Source organism: Paroedura picta, chromosome 1 (genome assembly GCF_049243985.1).
Source record: "Paroedura picta isolate Pp20150507F chromosome 1, Ppicta_v3.0, whole genome shotgun sequence".
Classification (NCBI taxonomy): domain Eukaryota; kingdom Metazoa; phylum Chordata; class Lepidosauria; order Squamata; family Gekkonidae; genus Paroedura; species Paroedura picta.
In genome coordinates this window covers 180,111,099-180,133,514 of record NC_135369.1, presented here as the reverse complement: position 1 = coordinate 180,133,514, position 22,416 = coordinate 180,111,099, and the positions used below count along the sequence as shown (strand labels likewise).

General features: G+C 44.1%; 1 protein-coding gene and 1 long non-coding RNA gene across 5 annotated transcripts; both read left to right on the top strand.

Annotated features, from left to right (window-relative positions):
* The first annotated feature begins 43 nt into the window (after window positions 1-43).
* Window positions 44-6,482, top strand: LOC143825753 (uncharacterized). 4 transcript variants are annotated; one of them, XM_077314053.1, is made up of 4 exons: window positions 44-157; window positions 903-940; window positions 3,734-4,104; window positions 4,820-6,482. In XM_077314053.1, exons 3-4 carry the CDS (start codon window positions 3,833-3,835, stop codon window positions 5,028-5,030), a joined length of 483 nt encoding a protein of 160 aa, XP_077170168.1. In that variant the 5' UTR covers window positions 44-157; window positions 903-940; window positions 3,734-3,832; the 3' UTR covers window positions 5,031-6,482. The 4 variants fall into 4 exon arrangements, with proteins under 4 accessions (XP_077170168.1, XP_077170183.1, XP_077170175.1 ...); XM_077314068.1 differs by having other exon boundaries at window positions 117-162; XM_077314060.1 differs by having other exon boundaries at window positions 124-196.
* Window positions 6,483-12,213: 5,731 nt separating this feature from the next.
* LOC143825780 (uncharacterized) lies at window positions 12,214-21,953 on the top strand. Its single transcript, XR_013226986.1, has 4 exons — window positions 12,214-12,295; window positions 16,353-16,390; window positions 20,579-20,805; window positions 21,602-21,953. It is a non-coding gene; the product is annotated as an uncharacterized LOC143825780 (long non-coding RNA).
* Window positions 21,954-22,416: the final 463 nt, after the last annotated feature.

Below are 22,416 nucleotides of genomic sequence, written 5' to 3'. Positions count from 1 at the left end.
TTTCTTTGTGGCACTTCGGTCTCCCAGGGCAACTGAGCTCTGCCATTCATCATCCAGGAGAGGGTGGGTGGGCAGGGGTGGGTGGGTATATAAGCAAAGGCCAGGTGCTGCATGAACTGCCAAGAATGAAGCAGCAGCGCCAAAGACTTGGCCTTCGGTACGGTAGGCGGTTTCGGGTTTCTTTACTATATTGAAGGTGTGGAAAAGTGGAATGAGTTGAAAGAGTGTTTGGCAGGGGTGGGGGTGGTAGGGGGTATATGTGTGTAGGGTTGCTTTTTCCCAAATGGATAGATTCAAATGGGTAGCCGTGATGGTCTGAAGTAGCACAATAAAATCAGAATCCAGAAGCACCTTTAAGACCAACAAAGATTTATTCAAGGCGTGAGCTTTCGAGTGCAAGCACTCTTTCTCAGATGCTCGAAAGCTCACGCCTTGAATAAATCTTTGTTGGTCTTAAAGGTGCTACCCGACGCTGGTTTTATTTTCCCAAATGGTCAGTCCTAAAAGGATTCCATTTCGGAAGTGCAAGAATTCAAAGGGCCGGTTCCATAGTTACGAAAGTAAGAAGCGCCTGGTGGATCGGCCCATTTCAGTGGTAGTCCAAAAATGATTGCTTTAGGATGCTTTGGGCTGATCCTGCGTTGAGCAGGGGGTTGGACTAGATGGCCTGTATGGCCCCTTCCAACTCTATGATTCTATGATTCTATTGCAGCCATAATAAAGACCCTAATCTCATAGAGATTATGCTTCTCTCATCCGGACATCTTTCCCTACTGGAAATACGCCCTTCATAAAACCCAGGAGCCCAGTTGGGGAGGCAAAAGGTGGTGTCTTTAGGTGAGTACAAAAGAGAAAGGGAAGGTAGGAAATGCTTTTAACAATGTGGTATTTCTACATTGCAGACTGAGACCTTCTCTTGACGTGAGGAACCCTCACTCAGGTAAAAGTTGTATGTTTAAGGTTTCCAGGTTGGGAAATACCTGGAGTTTTGTGTGTGTGTGTGTGTGGGGGAGAGCATAAGGAGGACAGTTTAGAGAGGGACTTCAATGTGGCCCCCCTCAATGCCATAGAGTCCCCCTTCCAAAGCGGTCATTTTCTCTAGGTAAACTGATCACTGCTACCTGGAGATTGGGTGTCAGAGATCTCCTGGAGATCTCCAGCTGCCACCTGGAGGCTGGCAGCCCTAGCATGTCCCATATCCGCCTTGCTCATGTGGGAAATGAATTGGGCACTCTGGACAGCACTGTGACATCAATAAAATATACGATAAATATCCAGCAACTAATTAAAATATATATATATATATATATATATATATATATATTGGGCTCAGTGCATTAAGCAGTGTAATTTATACTTTCCTTCTCAAAAGACAAAAAGAGTACGAAAAAAAATGTGACATCTAGGCCCATTCCGCACCAGGATCAATGTGGCAAATTGGTTTCGGAAAGAAAAAACGCCATTTTAAATAGTGGAATTAATCGTTATGCATACCTGCCTTTGTAGTGGAATCCCGTTGCATTTCAATCGTTTCCCACAGGTTTCCGGTCTCGGCAAAAATCGCTAGGAAGGAAGCGATATTTGCTGAGCTTTGTCCTGCCCCTGGCTGTCAATCAAATGAGCAGCCAATGGGCGGTTGTTACCATGCTTCGAAAAAGCCCCTTTGCCTTTAAGAACAGGTTTAAAAAAACACACACACACATGTTGCAACGAATCTGTGTTGATTCGTTGCAACAGAGAGACCCATCTAGCTGGCAGGTGATGTATGAGCTGGTGATTCATCGTTGCCACACTCCCCTGAGTGAAAAAAAAATACCCTCCCCCCGTGCATGGGCGCGATTTTCTGCCGAAAATAAAGGTAAATAGCAAACGGGGCTTGTGTTGTGCTTGGTGACTTGAGGCGAGCTTTAAAGCAGCTCTGTGTAGGGACTGCAACCGGAGAAGCCTCGCTGGGTGAATGAAGGCTTGCTGGTTCGTTGCTCTCCACTCGCTCCGGGAAAAAAAAATGGCGATCGCTTCGCCGGAAGATCAGAGGAGAGAGCCAGGGGGAGGGACTTTGCTGAAACCGCAGCAATGGGAATGCACAGGTCTTTTTCGGAACTGTTGCAGATTGCTTGCAAGAGTGTAGCGCTTTTTGGAGGGTGAATCCACTTTTTGGGATTTCCCTTTAAGCGCTACAACGAAGCGCTTTTTGCTGATCGGTTTCAGGAGTGTGGCAGATTGTGTGCGACGTCGTGCATAACTGCAAATTAGTAGCGATTACAATTTGCCACACTCCTGCTACTTTGAACTTTTGTGGAATGGCCCGAAGTATTGACCAAATTAAAGATCCTTTTACAAAAATGGTCTAAGAAAAGTCTCTACAATATGAACCATGTATGCCACATGAATTCTGGATGTGATACAGGCTTCAAAGACTCTTCTTCAGGCATACAATATCAAGGAATCCCTAAAAGTTTCAAAGTCAACTGGTGTCAGTATTATTGTCCTATAGGTTATTTTTTTCTATCTGCTGATGTGTACAATTTTTGACATATTTATTTGAAAAGCAGAAGTTTTTAAATGAAGAAGTCAGCATAGCACTGTGCTGGAAATTCCCTCTGCCTGTAGACCAGCAGGCAAAAGTGTCTTAGAATCATAGAATCATAGAGTTGGAAGGGGCCATACAGGCCTTCTAGTCCAACCCCTGCTCAACGCAGGATCAGCTCTAAACATTTCTTTCCAAAGTCTTCTGCCAATATGAATAAAAGGAGATTAAACGGAGCAAAAGAATTTGTCGGATTACAAAGGGTAACAGAACCTGTTTCCAGAAAGGCTCTCCAGCATTACAGTGTTGCCGTTTGTACATAGTTTTATCGCTGATTCAGTATAAAGCTGCTTTGTTCACATGATCCTGTAAGCTAGGGGCCCTGGACTTTGCACAGCCAATCAAACCTTCTATAGCCAGTTAGAAGCCTTCCTGGCCAAAAGACTCATCTGGCCCTGCCCAGTTTTTAAAAGCTTGAATCAAGCATCATGTTGGAGATGTTTGGATCCCACCAAAATCTAAAGAGCTCCATCATCCATGGGAGAGCAGCTGGAGCATGGGAGGTCCCATGCTGTTTAACGTACACTCCTCTGGATAGTTCTGACTGAGGTCAGCTCTGGGGAGCTCTAGGGAACCACCTTCTTTTCTACTGGGCTCCTGGCGAGAAAACTCTGGAGGTCAAGGAGGCCTTTCTCTACCTGCCTACCACTGAGAAATATGCTTCAGGCTTCAAGAAACCCCAGAAGTGATGTCAGCAGGCCACACCTCACTGCCACAACCCCAGGAAGTTACATGTCACCAGAAGTGACATCATCTGGACACTCCCACTGGGTGTGACATCATGCTCCATTGCCCCTTTATGCCAGAAATAGCCCTGCAGGCTTTTCTGCAGATTTAGGAACTCCCACCCAATCAGTGAAATCATTCAAAGGCTGTCGAGAAACCCCCCCATTGAAAAAACCTGAGGGAGACAGATCCCTTCAGAGAGGTCTGGGCCTCCTGGTTCCAGAGGAACTTGAACAGGCCTTGGGAATTATGGGGACCACTGGGAGATTGAGGCATCTTTTTCACTGAGGCAGGCTGGGCGAGAGAAGGCCATGATTGATAGATAATCTTTGCCATTATTTTGTAGTGAGAAACTTGGTTATTTGAAATGTTGCATGGTGCCTTGCCCTCATTCCATGGCTTTGTTTTGCTCTCTGTTAGGTGGAATGCCACCTCATCATCCTGGACACCCTGGGCCATATCCCGGCCCAGGCATACATCCATGCCCGGCTCCAGGGTTCCCTCCCTTGCCTCCTCCACATGGATCACATCATCATGGGAACCATGGGCACCATGGGCATCACAGCCATCATGGGCACCATGGGCACCATGGCCATCATGGGCACCATGGGCACCATGGCCATCATGGCCACCATGGGCACCATGGGCATCACGGCCACCATGGCCACCATGGCCATCATGGGCATCACCCACCTCCCTGCCCACCTGGAATGTTCCGTGGAGGGCCTGGACCTGGCCATCATCATCCTCATCATCCTTATCTTCCTCATCACCATCATCATTATGGCATGGTAAGGGGAGGACTTGGCTGTGACTTGGGGGTGCAGAAGGGGTGCAGTGACATCAGGCATGGTTAGATAGAGAAGGCTTCCTTCAGTAGCACTGTTAAGTCCTTTGTTCTATGTCTTGCATGGCATGTTCATGATGGGTGAGAACAGCCAACCAACAAGGGAAAAAGGAAAGCAAACATGGGGTTGAAAACACAAGGCTTTCCCCCATATTCATTTGCTGTTTTTTGGGGGTGAACTGTTCCACGCAGCCTTTGCTCCCTCTCATTATATATCAGATATTACACACATTTCTTTCCAGCATGCTGTAGTTAAGACTGGCAGCCTCTTATCAGGAGAACCACATTGGATTTATCACTTCTCGTCCACATGCAGCCACCTGGGTGACATTGAAACAGTTCTCTCAGAGCTCTTTCCATCCCAGCTGTCTCACAAGGGGTCTGTTGTGGGGAGAGCAATGGAAGGCAATTGTAAGTCACTTTGAGATTCCTTGAGGAAGCAAAAAGAGGGGTAAAAAAAAAACAGCTTAGTCTCCTCCTCCTTCGGTATTTCTCTGCAGATTAAAGCTGAATGTTTTAATGCTGGAAATAAACCATTGCAATATTGAATTGACCATTAGAGGGAGCAAAAGGCATGCAGTTGGGAGTATGATAGAATTGTACCAGTGAGAACAGAACTATCAGCAGCCTATATGTGCTTCTCTGTGTTTTTCTTCCAGTACTGAAGCGGTTCCAGCAGCAGTTCTGACTCCAACTGAAGGCGGCTTCTGTAACACCTCAGCCAGCCAATGTGAGAGGCTACCTGTTAGGCCTCCCTTGAAATCCGCCTATCTCTTTCCTTACGTGTATGGCACAATGTACGCTTTCGCTGTTGGCAAAACCCTAGTAAAAATTATTGCTATGCCAAGTTTGCTGCCTATTTTCATGTGAACAAGTCATCTTCTTATCCACGCTGATTTAGAGATTTAGCTTGGCCAAAGAGGATAGTATCACCCCTTTGATAGGTGTGTTAGAAACTCTGCAACTTCGCAGCAACAAACTGATTTGCACAAACAGGCCACGTGTTCCTTAAAAGTTTGTATGATGTGCTTTACTGATTCTATAGGTGCCTTGCTGAATTCATGAACTACTTTTTAATTTGATTGTCTCCATTTGTGCCTCACCTTTCACCCCAGAGGTAGAAGAAGAAGAGTTGGTTCTTATATGCGGCTTTTCTCTACCCGAAGAAGTCTCAAAACGGCTTACATTCACCTTCCCTTTCCTCTTCCCACAACAGACACCCTGTGAGGGAGGTGAGGCTGAGAGAGCCCTGATATTACTGAAGAGGAAGAAGAGTTGGTTCTTATATGCCGCTTTTCACTACCCAAAGGAGTCTCATAGCGGCTTACATTCACCTTCCCTTTCCTCTCCCCACAACAGACACCCTGCCCTAAGGTTATGCAGTGATCTTCCATGACCGAGCATGGATTTGAATCGGGGTCTTCCAGATCTTAGTCCTGCAGTATAAACCAGACTTTTTCCGCAGTCAAGTAAAACCCATTTCTGCAGTCTTAAAGCCCTGGGGAACAGCAAAATTTCTATACAAAATTCTGGCCCCCAAGAAGGTGATCCATAAGCAATCTTGGCTTGCTGCATGGTTTGTGAATCTTCAAAATACATGGAAGGCAATTTGTGATTCCCCAATGAGAAACTTTGTGATTTGAATCTGTCTTCCTCTCCCATTTCTGGCTCCAATTATTGATATTATCTCCACCTACTGCCCTTCTCTCTTCCTGCCTCACCCCCTCTTCCCACTGTACAAAGGTTAAAAAAAAAATCAACATGATTGCATTACAATGCAAATTTGAAACAATTATAGCATCCCGTTTTGCAGAACTCTCCAGAATGTTATTCTACATAGTTTTGTCTTTTCAGCACAGTCCCTGACACCAGAACTCCATTCCTTTTTAAGAGAGAGAGGAATTGTCCTTGTCGTTCTGGCCAAATAAAAACAACAGAATATATATTATTTCACTGCCAGTTCTATAAAGATATACAATCCATTTTTATTTCACCATTGTTGTATAGATTCCCAGGGTATTCAGGTCAATTTTATACTTCCTTACTGCTCACAGACACAAATTGTGCTACAACGTATAGGGTTGCCAGGTTCTTTGCAGGAGCCGTGAAAATTCAGCATAAGATGACTTACACCTAATGATTCAGAGAGCTCTCCTCTATGTAATAATCTTCTCTATGTAATAATCTAATCTATGCTTTTAGTCATGTTATGGTCTAAGCTATTTTATTAGTACATTTACACTTTTAGCTGTTTTATGCTTTTTTATTGGTTTTGCCTACGCTGGTCAGTGACCATAATAAAGATCTGATTCTGATTTTGAAGTTGTAGTTTTCCTTTTTTCCTTGGTAAATACTTTGGTGGAATGGGCTGTGCGTTCACAGTACATTGTTGCATTGCTGAGCTATGATCTGAAATTTTCATAGGCTAATGTTGATTTTTTTAAAGTTCTTTTTGCGTCAGCCTATTCTTTATTTCCCTCTAGCTAAGTAGCCTCTTGTGGCGCAGAGTGGTAAGGCAGCTGTCTGAAAGCTTTGCCCATGAGGCTGGGAGTTCAATCCCAGCAGCCAGCTCAAGGTTGACTCAGCCTTCCATCCTTCCGAGGTCGGTAAAATGAGTACCCAGCTTGCTGGGGGGTAAACGGTCATGACTGGGGAAGGGAATGGCAAACCACCCCGTATTGAGTCTGCCATGAAAACGCTCGAGGGCGTCACCCCAAGGGTCAGACATGACTCGGTGCTTGCACAGGGGATACCTTTACCTTTACCTATTCTTTATTTTCGTGCTTATAAGCTGCTGGGTCGTGGCATCCCACATGCTCTCTCTTCAGGCACACATGGTGATTGCAAGTGTCAGAATGCAGCATTTTTGTGGCTGACCTTTTAAATGTTATTACCGCACAATTGCATAGGGTTGTGAGTGCCTTGCATAGTGCAGGCGGTTGGACTAGATGACCCATGAGGTCCCTTCCAATTCTATGATTCTATGATTCTATGGATCATTGCACATGCATTAACTAAAATAATGTGTTAAAAAAGGCAGGCTTGATGGGAGGCAGCCCTGCCCACTCTTATGAAGAAAAAAGAAAACACACGTAGTGTGTGATGGAAGAAAACCACAGATGAAGAATGTGCCACAGGTGCCATTTTGGAGTCTAAGTTTAGAATCCAAAGCAGTGGAAAAAATGAGGAACTCTGAACTGCGGAAATGGGGCCAGCGGTCCTCAATGGGGTGTTTCTATGTGCCACGGCCCCCCCCTCCAACACCTTTCCTGGGACTTGCCAAATGTTTTTAGCAAGTGGGCTGGGCCAGGTGAGGCTTTGGCCCTGAAACATTTTTGAATAAGCAGTGGAAATGCAATTGGTTGTGCAATTCTTTTTTGTGTGTGTGCTTTGGCTGCAGCTGCCAGACGAGTCTCTCTCCTCTGATCTTCCGGCGAAGCGATCGCCATTTTTTTTTCTCCGAGCGAGCGGAGATCAACGCACCGGCAAGCCTCCGTTTAGCCAGTGAGGCTTCCCCGGCTGCAGTCCCTCCCCAGAGCTGTTTTAAGTCACTAAGCACAAACAACAGAGAAGCCCGTTTGCTGATGTATTTTCCCTTTATTTTTCACACTGTTTTCGTCCGAAAATCGCGCCCGTGAGGGGGGGGGTTTCACTCGGGGGGAGCGTGGCAATGATGAAACGGCAGCTCAAACACACCTGCCAGCTGGATGGGTCTCTCTGTTGCAATGAATCAACGCATATTCGTTGCAACGGGTGTGTTTTTAAAAAACAAAAACAAAAACCTTTCTTAAAGGGAAAGGGGCTGTTTGGGAGCATGCTAACGGCTGCCCATTGGCTGCTTGACGGCCAGGGGCGGGACGAGCTTGGCAATAGCGCTTCCTTTCTAGCGATTTTTGCAGAGACCGGAAGCCTGTGGGAAATGATAGAAACGCAACTGGATTCCACTACAAAGGCAGGTATGCATAACGACGAATTCCACTATTTAAAATGGCGATTTTTCGTTCAGCAAACAATTTGCTACAAGGATCCCGGTGCGGAAAGTCCCTCAATAATGTATGGTGTTCTGGAACCATGTTCCCAATATATTGATTTTGTTCCTTAATCAGTTAGCTAAAAATACTCAATTACTCCATATATCCATGATACAGCAGACTTTATAAAACAGGTGGAAGGCTTTGATGTTCCTAAGGATAAAGTAATATTAATCACAGGTGAATTTGTTGTATACAGTCATCCCCCATCCAACACCGAGAACTTTGAAAAGCATTATACAAAGCAGGACAAAATTCTCAACCAGTTCATTTTTTTTTTGTTAGAACTCATTGATTTAAGTTTAGAAAAAAAATTACTTTAGATTCCAAACCAAATTTTTCTTACAAAATTCAGGTGTTGCAATGGGGGTAAATTTCATACCTGTTGTAGCAAATCTTGTTATGATTCAATTTGAGAGAAATTTTATTTTGAATCCTGGAATCAATTTAAAGGTAAAGGTATCCCCTGTGCCAGCATCGATTCACGTCTGACCCTTGGGGTGACGCCCTCCAGCGTTTTCATGGCATACTCAATACGGGGTGGTTTGCCAGTGCCTTCCCCAGTCATTACCATTTACCCCCCAGCAAGCTGGGTACTCATTTTACTGACCTTGGAAGGATGGAAGGCTGAGTCAACCTTGAGCCGGCTGCTGGGATCGAACTCCCAGCCTCATGGGCAAAGCTTCAGACTGCATTTCTGCTGCCTTACCACTCTGCACCACAAGAGGCTCTTGGAATCAATTTAAAATTGGATAATATGCTCTTTTTGTACTGTTTCATTGATGACCTCTTTTTTTTTTCTAATTGCCAATCTTGAAATGTAGTTTAGGCAATTATATGTCCTCTTTTTGGTAAATGGTATATAGGTCAAAATCCTAGAACTGTAAGATATCATACTGTTAAGCATAGGTCTCAAATTTGGAGTAAAAACTGCAATCCCCCTTTATCACAACACTTCCAAGAGCGGCATCAAGGAATGGCAACATTTAGTGTTGGGATTTTGTCAGTACGAACATTGTGATTTACAGAGATGTTTGTTAAAGGGAGAAACTTTCTTTATCCACAGGTTATCAACATTATATCCCAATAGTTTTAACACATCTTGGGAAATGGGTGCATATTTATAATTTTGTAATTCATAAATGCATTTATTGCATTAAATGAATTAACGAGATTGTAAGGAACCTGGTTCACAGAGGATAAGTCTCAGTTACCAACAGTTTCTTGTTAATGTCATGGAGGATCACAAGACCCAAGAAGAATACCTCTTGCAATTGCTTAGTAAGTATTTTATGGCAAAGATTACAATTAATTCTAAAATATAGACATTATTATCCAACTTTGGTTATAGCTTAAGAAGTGAGACAAAAGCCACTGTGAGCCAGATTCCATTGAGAACTTTTGGTGAGTTCCACTTATGCATATAATTTTATGCATAATGAGGTTTTTTGATATGGCTATTCATACATTTATTTATTTATTTATTTATTTATTTATTTATTTATTTATTTATTTATTTATTATATTTATATACCGCCCTCCCCGAAGGCTCAGGGTGGTTCACATAGGAACAAAGAACAATGCAAAGAACAGTCTATAAACAAGTGAATACTTATAATATACTTATAATAAATATAATAAATATTCACTTCCTTTATATTATATTTAATGTTGTTGATTTTAACCTTCTAGCTAATGTTTCTGAAGAAAGTTATGAAACTGGTTTTGCTCTACTGGAATCCTGTTCAGCATGCATTATCGAGATTTTCTCCTTTGGCTTTCCATGATTGGATAATAAACAGGACTGATTTACAAATTGTTGTATATGTACACACAAATTGTCTTTTTGATTGCCCGTCAGATCCAAGCCATGGAGCCAAATTCCTGTTGCAATGATGCTATGGTAGAGAGGAGAGGAGAACAGTCAGTCACCTCTAGTGTAGTGGATGCTTGAGAGTTGGCTAAGCCCCTGCAGGGTGTTGTTGCTTGTTGTGTTGTCCCACGCAGTTGCTTGGGAGTAGGTTTGCCAGCCATGGCAGAAACAACCACTGATGAAAACTTACTGGAAAACGGTTATAATCTGGAGGCCATTTTGGTTGTTCAAATAAAAAGAAGAGATTAGACATGTTTAGTTGCATTCATTGTGAAATTGTTTATTGTGGCCTAGGATAGGTTCTTTTTTCTGTTGTTGTAGCCTTGGACTGGCAAGCAGTGGGAGATGAAGGGAAGATCAGTGTGTCATCATGATGACATCAACTCTGGCATAACTTCAAGTGACATTATTAATAACTTTTTGGTCTTCTCTAATTTATTGTGTCTGGGACCTTTTCTTAATTGGGTGAATGGTCAACACTCACCCATTAAATTCACAAGTAATTACAATGCTAGAAACTTTACTTCATCCCTAAGGAACACTGTACCCTTTGGACAGGTTTTATGGCACAAACACATCAATATCCAAATAGATTCATACGAACAGGCAGGTAAACAACTGGAGAAGTCATTGTTAAAAATGGGTTATCCCACTGATATTATTAAACGTGTATGTAACAGGATGAATGCTGTTCCCCCATGAGTCTTTACTTAACTATAAAAATAAGATTAGCTAGGATCAGCTGATTTGCTCATTTGAATTTTCTGGATACACAAACAATATTAAAAAGATTCTTATGAGACATTGGCATCTTATCTCTGATAACCCTGTATGTGAAAAAACACTTCTTATAGTATTAAGGTGCTCAGTCAACATTTGGGTCTTGACAACCCATTGTGATACTAGAGATTTTCTGGGGAACAAATTGTTACTGAAAGGATTCTTAAAGTGTGATTCTAATTGAGTCTGTAAACTGGCAATGGAAATTGATGAATTTCACTTCTCTAATGTTAATTTCATGGTGCATTTGAAATCTCTTGAAAACTGTAATTCTCAAAATGTTTACTGTATTATTTGCCAATGTTATTGGATTTATGTTGGCATGTCAGCTAGACCTTTAAACTTGAATACTGGAACATCAATCTTGCATTAGGAACAAGGGACATGAAGCCTTGCTGGTTGAGCTCATTATTAGCACTAATCATGATCATAATAACTTTTCTTTTTATGCTTTATGAATTATCTTGCCACACAGGGACTGAAATGTAGATCTAAAAAATTACTACAAAGAGAATCCCTTTATTTTATAAGTTGCAATCCTTATAACCCAAAGGACTTAATTCAAGCTTTGATTTCTCGTTTTCTGCAAAATTGGGTCATGTTTCCTTAAGAATGGTGCAGTATTTTCTCCAATACATGTATTTAATATTGATGAGTGCTCACTATTGTGGTGGACATGTGATTTGTCAGCTGTGTTCACATTTTACTCGGTCCCCCTGTTAACAATTTCTTACTTAACTTATATGCTACTTTGAAGGAACGTTGTGTTTTGTGTACTTTTTTGTGTTGTTCTATTGTTGGCAATATTCCTATATACTACATATTAATTGGACTTGTATCTTTTGCAGACTTTTGATATTACTTAAGGACCAATGTTGAGTATTCATGAAAGTTGTAACACAGTGTGTAACACATACTTTATTACAATCAAAAACACTTTGTTTTTGGATATGTATTTTTAAATAATTTCTTTCTTGCCAGCAGTGCCACTGAAGGAAGCTCACTGAAAGCGTGAGTATAACCGGTATACATTTTGACCCGGCTTTTGAAACTCTACTCCCTCAGCCCCTGCTGGTGGCCAGGGGGAATTCGACAACCCTAGCCAGTTTCCAGATGAAACATACAACCACTTTCTGCAGCACAATACTAAATCTCCATTCCAGGTCAGCGTATACACCAAAGATTACTCATTGATAAGGTGATTTAAAAAAAAACATCCATCCCTTCCGAAAGAGTTGCACTGTTGCATGATAAATGGACTTTGATGCGAAACACTAGCAGTAAAGGAAGAAAAGCCTATAAAGGCCTATTTCTCCCAGGGCAACCTGGGCACTCCCTTCAGCCATCCAGGAAACTGGGGGGAGGGGCAGGTTGCTATATCAGCTAAGTCTGTTTCCTGTATGAACCACAGAGAAGGAAGCAGACCGGCAAAACACTTCTCCTTCAGTACGGTACGCAGTTTCAAATTTGTTTATTATATTGCGTTTGAAGGAAACTGGGATGAATTGAAACAGTATTTTGTCGGGGATGATGATGAAGAAGAAGAGTAGGTTCTTATATGCTGCTTTTCTCTACCCAAAGGAGGCTCAAAGCGGCTTACAGTCACCTTCCCTTTCCTCTCCCCAGAACAGACACCCTGTGGGGTGGGTGAGGCTGAGCGAGCCCTGATATCACTGCTTGATCGGAACAGTTTACTCAATGCCGTGGTGACTCAAGATCACCCAGCTGGCTGCATGTGGGGAGTGCAGAATCGAACCTGGCATGCCAGATTAGAAGTCTGCACTCATAACCACTACACCAAACAGGATGTTTTTTTTGTTTTATTTTTTTTTGCCAAATTGACAGCCCTAAAAGGGTTCCATTTTAAAAATGCATGAATTCAGGGGGCCGGTTCCATATTTACGTACGTAAGAATAGCCTGCTGGTTCAAGCCATTGAGTCCAGCCTCTTGCTTTGGGAGGCAAACAGGGTATTTCTCTCCTGCTCCTGACTCCAAGCACTGGTATTCACAGGTTTGTTGCTGCTGGATATGGAGGTTCCATTCTGTCACCATTGTTGGACCAGTCCTCCATGAATCTTTCTAACCTTGGTGTGAAGAAATGCCCCTTGCTATTTCAAAAGGACACAGGTGCCCCCTCCCCCATGCTGTGGAGAGATAATCCGTTGCTCTCCTCCTCTTTCAAATGTTAATTGACCTGGCCAGGAAGCAGGTACCTGGAGGGGGGAGGAGAGCTTCTTCTTCCCAGAACTCCTAGGAGAGGGGCTTCCTGGGGGAGAGGACAGAAAGGTATTTCTACAGCTCACCAATGCAGGAAAGGGGCTTTTTGCCTGCCGACCATCAAGCAAGGAGCCTACTCTTGGAGAAGAGGTGGGCAGCCATCTTGGACATGTGGCCGAGGGTGGGCTGATAATGCAGCCTCATAAGCACCTACCCTGTCTTAACATCAGACAGAGTATGTTTCGGCAGAAGGACAGAAGGAATTCATGTCATCCAATTTCTTTTGCCTGTTCTGCTTAATTCTGTGCTGTGCTGCTTTTAAGATCTGCTTTTAAAAATCTTGTTCTTTTATAAATTGGAGATTCCTGCCTTGGAATCACTAGCCCAGTGCAAAGGGAAGACCCAGAGGGGTGTACCCTTGCACTTACTTGTCTCCCAAGCGCTCAGTGTGCTGGGGCCATGGGAGGCCACAGGGGTGAGGCCTCCGGTGTGAAAAGGGGCAGCCAGGAGTCCTGGTTCTCCCAGCTGTGACCCTGTACTTCAGCCAGGTGGGGGCAGTGATCTTGTCCAGAGAGTCCCTTTTGCTGATCATCCGAAATTGGCAACCGGCCCGAACAGGGGATGGGCAAGGCGGAACTGGGCCAGCAATGCAAAGGCACACTGATTCCATCACACTCCTTTTAAAGCTGGCTGTGTTTATGGTCATCATTACCTCCGCTGGTCGTGAATTCCACTGTTTTGTTGCTCACTGAGTAAAGAAATATTTCCTCTTGTCAGTTCTGCACCTAGAATCATATAGAATCACAGAATCATAGAGTTGGAAGGGACCATACAGGCCATCTAGTCCAACCCCCTGGTCAACGCAGGATCAGCCCTAAGCATCCTAAAGCATCCAAGAAAAGTGTGTGTCCAACCTTGGCTTGAAGACTGCCAGTGAGGGGGAGCTCAACAACCTACTCCCCAACAAGTTCAGAGACTGACCCCAAGTATATTGGGAGAGGGAGAAAAAGCTCCCTAGACTAACTCCCTCCACTAATTTATTTTGGTAATTAATAGCCTGTTACTACAATGAGGTGAGGAGTAATGTTGTTGGTATTGTGTATGCTCATAATAAGAGCTGGTTTTTACACTCTGCTTTTCACCACCCATAAGAGTCTTAGTGTGGCTTACAGTCTCCTTCCCTTCCTCTCCCCTCGTGAAGTTATGACAGACACAAGGCTTAATTCTCTCTCTGTACTAGCTTGCTCTGAAGAAGCCTTCTCTAAGCCTATTTTATTTTATTTTATTTTATTTTATTTTATTTTATTTTATTTTATTTTATTTTATTTTAGTTTAGTTTAGTTTAGTTTAGTTTAGTTTAGTTTAGTTTAGTTTAGTTTAGTTTCAGCCCAGGAAAGCAGATTTTGCAATATACATTTTAGCCATGAAAGTTTACAGACGATTTTTGGTTGTGTACACATTACATTGTTATCAGAGTGCAAGACATGGCTTAATTTTCACCCTGTCTTTCTGATGATTACACAGAGACCAGAGTCTGACCTTTCCTGACCCTGCCCCAGCCCGGGCAAATTAGACAAATCTCTACACCCTCAACTGTCACCTGGTGAGGTAAGACAGGCTGAGAGAGCTCTGAGAGAACTGTGACTGGCCCAAGGTCACCCAGCGGCCTCAGGAGTGTTGATTTGTCTACATTCATACTTTTGCATCAATCTTTCCCCGAATGCATGCACAATGTTAAAAAAAAGTCCCAACTTCTGTTAAACTGGTATAAAGCTGAACAAAATTTGAGCCCAGCCACACCTTTAAAACCAACAGAGGTGTACGTTTCCGTGTGCACAGCACACCTTGTCAGACAATTAAACAAGAGTTACAAGGCCACGCATATAAGCAGAGAGTGGGTCATGGGTTTACCAGATATAGGGCCTTACAGAAATAACAAGCTCGGTTTATACTGTCATCATTAATTTGGATTGAACACCGGGGGGGGGGGGCATAGTAAAGGAGATCAAAATGTCAAGATTAAAATTAATGGACAGATGCATTCCCAGTTGTGGAACAGGAGACAGATAGAGTGTAGGAACAGGTTCTCTCTCAGGTTTCTTAAACCCTTGAAGCGAGGGAGAAGTACCAAAGCAGGGGATCCCCAGGTCCCACCAAGAGTCTGGCAACCCAACTAAGACTGTGGACAACCTGGGTTTGAAACATCACTTCTATCATGGAACCTTGCTGGTTGACCTTGCAACTATCTTAGACTCCTTCTGTTTCATTGAACTATTGGGAGAAAATGGAGGAGGGGAGACTGCAGTGCTACAAGTTGCTTTGAGTCCTAACTGAGGGGGAAAGCAGAATGTTAATAATGAAATGCTTGCAAACACAGATGGTGAGCTGAGTTTGAGCTGATAATGTTTCAAAGACACCTGGTAGACTAACTGGTAGTGATGAATGCATTCTTGGGCGGTATCAACAGAGGCATCACATCGAAATCACGAGATGTCATAGTCCCACTGTATTCCACCTTGGTCAGAATGCACCTGGAATTCAGTGTGCCATTCCGGAGGCCTCACGTCAAAAAAGAATGTGGGCAAAACTGAGAGGGCACAGAGGAGAGCGATGAGGGTGACCCAGGGCCTGAGGACCCAGCCCTCTGAGGAAAGTCTGAGGGACTTGGGAATATTCAGCCTGGAGAAGAGGAGGCTGAGAGGGGACATGATAGCCCTCTTTAAGTATCTGAAAGGTTGTCACTTGGAGGAGGGCAGGAAGTGGTTCCTGTTGGCAGCAGAGGACGGGACACACAGTAATGGGTTTGAACTCCATAAGGAACGGTACCTGCTAGATATCGGGTGTGGGGGGGGGGGATTGTCACAGTCAGAGTAGTTCAGCCGTGGAATTGGCTGCCTAAGGAGGTGGGGAGCTCACTGGCGGTTTCCAAGGAGTAGCTGGACAGATACTTACCATGGACGCTTTATGCTGATCCTTCATTGAGCAGGGAGTTGGACTAGATGGTCTCTATGGCCCCTTCCAACTCTGTGAAACTATGAGTTTAATAAATGGGGAACTATGAATAATTTCCATTTCAGTGGTAGTCCAAAACTGATTACAGCCATAATAAAAAGCCTAATCTCAAAGAGACTATACATCTCTCATCCTTGTATCTTTCCATACAGAGAATACCCCCCTCATAAAACACAAGGGCCCAGTTGGGGAGAGAAAAAGTGGTGACTTTAGGTCCATACAAACGAGAAAGGATGGGTGGGAAATCCTTCTAACAATATGGTATTTCTATATTGCAGACTGAGACCATCTCTTGACATGGGAAACCACAATTCAGGTAAAGGTTGCATGTCTAAAGTTTCCAGGTTGGGAAATACCTGGATGTCTTTGTTTGGGGAGGGAGAGCTTAAGAAGGGTGGAGTTTGGGGGAGGGACTGTAATGCCATGAAGTTCACCTTACAAAGCAATCATTTTTTCCAGGTAAGCTAATTGCTGCCACCTGGAGCCCCAAGTTACGAAACAAAACAGGGTCTAACTTCCACCATTCTTAAAACACACCCTTGGAAGTGGTACAGTTCGACTTCAGGCTCAATGGGCTTATCTCTGCACCCTCAATATGAAGCTGCAGCTTTTGCCCCTTCCCCATGGCAGGGCCCATGGCTCAGTGGTAGAGTATTTGTTTGGGATGCAGAAGGTCCCAGGTTCAATCCCCAACATCCCAACTAAGATTACCAGGTGGTAGGTGGTGTGAAAGACCTCTAGCTGAGAACTTGGAAAGCTGCTACCCACCCGAATAGACAATATGCACCTCAATGGACCAATGTCAGTGATAGGGTTGTGGGTGTCCTGCATGGTGCAGGGGGTTGGACCAGATGACCCAGGAGGTCCCTTCCAACTCTATGAGTCTATGATTCAATGGTCTGATTCCATATAACTCCTTAGATAGTGGGCACACAGTGTATCAAAACTGCAATAAAGCTCTGTGTAATAAGGACGATACTGTGATGCCGATATAATATACAATAAATATCCAGCAACAAACAATAAAAGCACAAGATATGGGGAGAACACCCATTAGTATGTCACAAGCCAGTCAGATGCACTGACAAAATTCAAGGTCCTTTTACAAAAAATGGTCCATGAAAAATCTTCATACTGTGATCCATGCATGCCATGTGAATTCCAAATATATGTTACCCAAAAAGGATCGCTCAAAGGGAATTATGGTGAATTAAGATACTGCAAGAACTCTCTACCAATGTTTACAGGGTCCTTTCCCTGGGAGAAACCCTGAAATAAGCAGGCCTAATTGGGTTCCAAAAAGGATTTTGTATGCTATTGAGAAACACACAGAGAAAAACAGACACACACTAAGGGGGGAGCCATGTTGATCTGAAGCAGCAAAACGAATTTAGAGTCCAGGGACACCTTTAAGACCAACACGGTTTTATTCAAGGCATGAGCTTATGTTTGTACACAGGCTTCCTCAGACATGTATCTGAGGAAGTGTCTACACATGAAAGCTGATACCTTAAATAAAAATTGCCACTGGACTCTAAATTTATGCACACAGTAAGTTCTACAGGGGCAAAGGTGTAGTGGTTAGGAGGTGTAGGGCCAGCTTGGTGTAGTGGTTAGAGCACGGACTTCTAATCTGGCGAGTCGGGTTTGACTCCCCACTCCCTTACATGCAGCCAGCTGGTTGACTTTGGCCTTCTCAGAGCACTGATAGAGCTGTTCTAATATCAGGGCTCTCTCAGCCTCACCTCCCTCACAGGGTGCCTGTTGTGGGGAGAGGAAAGGGAAGGCGACTGTAAGCCGCTTTGAGACTCCTTTGGGTAGAGAAAAGTGACATATAAGAACCAAGTCTTCTTCTTCTAAATAGGGAAATGCTGCACTTGTCTCTGGCCCAAGAAAGCAGAAGTTGACAACATTGGTGTGGAAAGCAACGTTGGGTGTGGAGGTGTTAACACACACACACACACACACACAAGTAGCTCAGGTTCTGACAGAGAAAGGGTTTGAAATTCCTGGGTCAGCCTGTGAGGTGGTACTGTATGATGCAGTGATAGATGATTGGCCAGGGGCCTGAGTTATGCCTGATAGGTCAGTTGAAGTGGGCTGGCTGGAGTTGTGTCATGTAAGCCCATCAAACTGAACAATACCTTTGCTAGGTGTGGAATCTTCTTAATGGCCCTGTATGGAGGGGGGAGTGCAATAGGTTAGTGGTCCCCAACCACCGGGCTGCGAAGGCCCTGGCACCGGGCCGCGGCTCCTTCTCCCCACCCCCCCCCACAGTAAAAAACTTCCCAGGCCGCAAGCTTGCAGCCCGGCAAGCTTCTTACTGTGGGAGGGGGGGAGAGGGAAGCCGGGCCGCACACGTGCACATGCGCAGCCAAAATTGCACATGTACGGCACTTTCACGCATGCGTGCATGCGCACATACGCGGCCACGCATGCGTGGCATGCGTGGCCGGGCAATCGCCCTCCCTGCTGCTGCCAGTCCCCAGCCTGTAAAAGGTTGGGGACCACTGCAATAGGTGATATTAAGCAAGAGAAAGATGCTACTAGACAGAGATTGCACTGAACAAATAAGACAGTTTGAGATAAGGAGACAGGAAAAAAGAAGTTACAGTTAGTTCTTGGGGGAGCCACTCCCTTCCCTGAACAGTCTGATGGTTTTGGATGGGAGGAGCAATGGCCCATAACTGCCCATATAACTTAAGTCTTTTGGACTGGACTAAAAGAAATGGAGGATAAAGGAGTTTTCCATCCTGTTCTGGCCATCTCAGACAAGATGGAGTCCAGGCTGAACTCCTTGGCCAAGAAATGAATCCAATGACTTTCCATATCAAGCAGCTGTCAGTCTGGTTACTGTGTACACCATTCTGCACAGTGCCCAGTACATGCCAGGTATATGAAGGTGTCTTCTTAAAGATTGCCTTCTAGTAGGGGGGCTCTCGCCAGGGTAACAGATACACGTTTCAAAAACTCTTCTTCAGGCATACAATATCAATGAATCCTTAGAACTTCCAAAGTCAACTAGCATTGGTATTATTGTTGTTCTCTAGGTTATTTTCTTTATTTGTTGATGTGTAAAACTTATAATACAAATTTAAAAAAAATTCCCCCAAAAGTCAGCATAGCATTATGCTGGAAATTCCCCGTTGAAGGTGCTGCAGTTATAAGTATTCAGTGGACAAGCAGGCAAAAGTTCTATAATAAGCTATAAACAAAAGGAGATTAAGTGGAGACAAAAATTTGTCAGAATACAAAGCGTAAGCAAATACAGACAAATGGGACGGTTTGTAGTGTCTACAATCAGAATAAAAAAATCTATCCCTAAGCTACTAATAATACTTTCAAAATTTGTACAGAATAAAGTTCTTCATTCTATGTTGCTTTACTGTAGCGTAGAATCCAACCAGAACGGTTTCTAGATATATCCCATTTTCAAAGGGTAATTTTCCTCAGTGGTTGTCCTCTCACTTGTAAGTATAATGGTAATCCAAATAGATAATTCAACACTATTAAATCTATTAAATCATCTAAAGCATACATTGGCCTTTGGGCCTGCACTGACAGAGGACAGAGAACCTGGCTGGGGCTAGTTCTTTAAGGGCAACTGTTTCTCCCTCCCTGGTCCAGGTTTCTGTCACGCATGCCAGGTCCGCTCTTTGTTCTGCAAAATAATTTTGCAGGGTAGAGGTTTTGTTGTTTATTGACCTGGTGTTGCACAGCACCGGTGTCAGAGGGAGGTTGTTTACCCTTGCCTCCACCCTAGTGTCACGAGGGATGGGGTGGAGTTTGGAGGGGGCCTGAGAGTGATTGAATTTCAGGCCCCTTGACTCAACATATTATCAATAGGACCATATTGGGTCAGTTCAACCTGCTCCCCCAAAAATGGTCAAGGGGTGGGAAGGGGAAGGGCCCCAGCTGGGCATGTACACAGTTATGCTTCCCAACCATATCCTGCAGAATTGCACCACTTCTGGGGTTTCCTAAAGCCTGAAGAATTTGGGGGGGGGTCTCTTGATGGTCAAAAAGTCAAGAAAGGCTGACCTAGACACTCCCACTGGGTGTGACATCATGCTCCATTTCCCCCTTTATGCCAGAAACAGCCCTGTGGCCTTTTCCGCAGGGCTGGGAACTCCCACCCAATCAGTGAAACCATTCCGGGGCTGTCGAGGAGCCCCAGAGTTTCACAAACCCCCACAATGAAAAAACCTGTGGGAGACAGATCCCTTCAGAGGGGTCCAGGCCTGTTGGTTCCAGGGGAACTTGAAGTGGAGCTTGCTGCTGACAAGCAGGCAGAGGGTCTCCCTCTGATGCTTATGGAGTGCACAAGGCCTTGGGTATTACAGGAACCACTGGGAGATTGTTCACTGAGGCAGACTGGTGAAGAGCCTTGACAGATAGATAAGCATTTCCCTTTGCCATTATTTTATAGTGAGAAATGTGGCTATCTGAAGAGTTGCACAGGTGCTTTGCCCTCATTCTATGGCTTTGTTTTGCTCACTGTTAGGTGGGATGCCACCTCATCATCCTGAGCCATGGCTAACTCCAGGGTTCCCTCCACGAGGACCACATCACCGCAGACATCACCTACATCCTGCTCTACCTGGAATGTTGCCTGGACATAGGCATCATCATCACCACCATAATTTTCATCATAATCATCTTCATCCTCATCATCATTTTCATCATCATCATCCTCATCACCATCACCATCACCATCACCATCATGGCAAGGTAAGGAAGGAATCTGGCTGCTATTTGGAGGTACGGAAGGGGAGCTGCAAGATCAGGCATGGATTGACAAAGAAGGTTTTCTTCAGTAGGACCATTAAGTCCTTTGTTCTGTGTCTTGCTTTGTATGCTAACAATGGGTAAGAATGCCCAAAATGGCAAAAATGAAAGCAAATATGGGGTTGAAAAGACAAGGTTTTTCTGCATTCTCATTTTTCTGTTTTTGGGATGTGGACTCTCTCACAGAGGTTTTTCTCTGTCTAGTGGTAGATCAGATATTTCCAGCATGGTGTTATGGTTAACAACAGCAGCCTCTAATCTGGAGAATTGTGTTTGATTTCTGACTCCTCTACATGCAGCCAGCTGGGTGACGTTATGCCATTCACAATTCTCTTAGAGTTCTCTCAGCCCCAGCTGTCTCACAGGGGGTCTGTTGTGAGGAGGTATAGGAAAGGCAATTCTAAGCCACTTTGAGACTCTTTCAGGTAGCAAAATCAGAATACAAATAAACAGTTGTTCTCCTCTTCCTATTCCTCCCCCCCCTGTATTTCTATGCATATTTAAACGTTTTTTATGCTGGAAATAAACCACTGCAATATTGAATTGATCATTAGGGGGAGCAAAGCACACACAGTGCTAAATCTCCCACAAAGAAACAGGGACTTACAAGCAAGGGAAATGAGAATGTGGGAAAGCCCACAGACACAGGTCAACGGAAGAGTGGGGGGCATAATAGAAATGATCCGGTGAGAACAGAACTGTTGACAGCCTCATCTGCTTCTCTTTATTTCTTTTCCAGCACTGAAGCAGATCCAGCAGTAATCCTGACTTTGACTGAAGGCAGAATTTGCAACACCTCAGTCGTCCAGTGTGAGAAGCTACCAGTTAGGCCTTGCTTGAAATGTCACAATCCCTTTCCTTATGTGAATGGCACAAGATTGGCTCTCATGCTTGTTCCAACCCTAATATGAAATCATAGCTATGCCAAATTTGCTGCCCATTTTCATGTGAGCAGTCATCATCTTATTCATGCTGATTTAGACATCTACCTTGGCCAAAGATTGTAAGTGTGGATAATTGTGAGTCTGGATAAATATATTCGAAATTCTGCAACTTCCCACCAATAAACTGATCTTCACTAATAGACCCTATCCCATGAATGCTTGTATTATGTGCTTTGCTGATTCTATAGGTGCCTCACTGAATTAAGGAACTACTTTTTAGTTTGATTGTCTTTATTTATGCCTCACCTTTCGACTTAAGGGAAACCCAAAGTGACTTTCCTTGCTCTCCTCCTGGCTACTTTATCCTCACAAAAACCCTGTGAGGTGAGTCAGGCTGAGAACATGGGACGGCCCTAAGGTTATGCAGTGAGCTTCCATGACAGAGCATGGATTTGAACAGCTGCCACCATAGTCCAAGAATCTCCACTATCGTAGCGATCCCCAACCTGTTGGCTGCGGACCACATGTGGTCCTTCGACTAATTGGAGGTGGGCCCCGAAGGACGCCTCCCCCCCTCCGACCCTTTACTTCATCCCCCCCAGCCCTTTACAACGCACTTCATTGTTGTGGCGTGTCTGTATCTTATTTTGAAGGGATGTTTCAACATTAC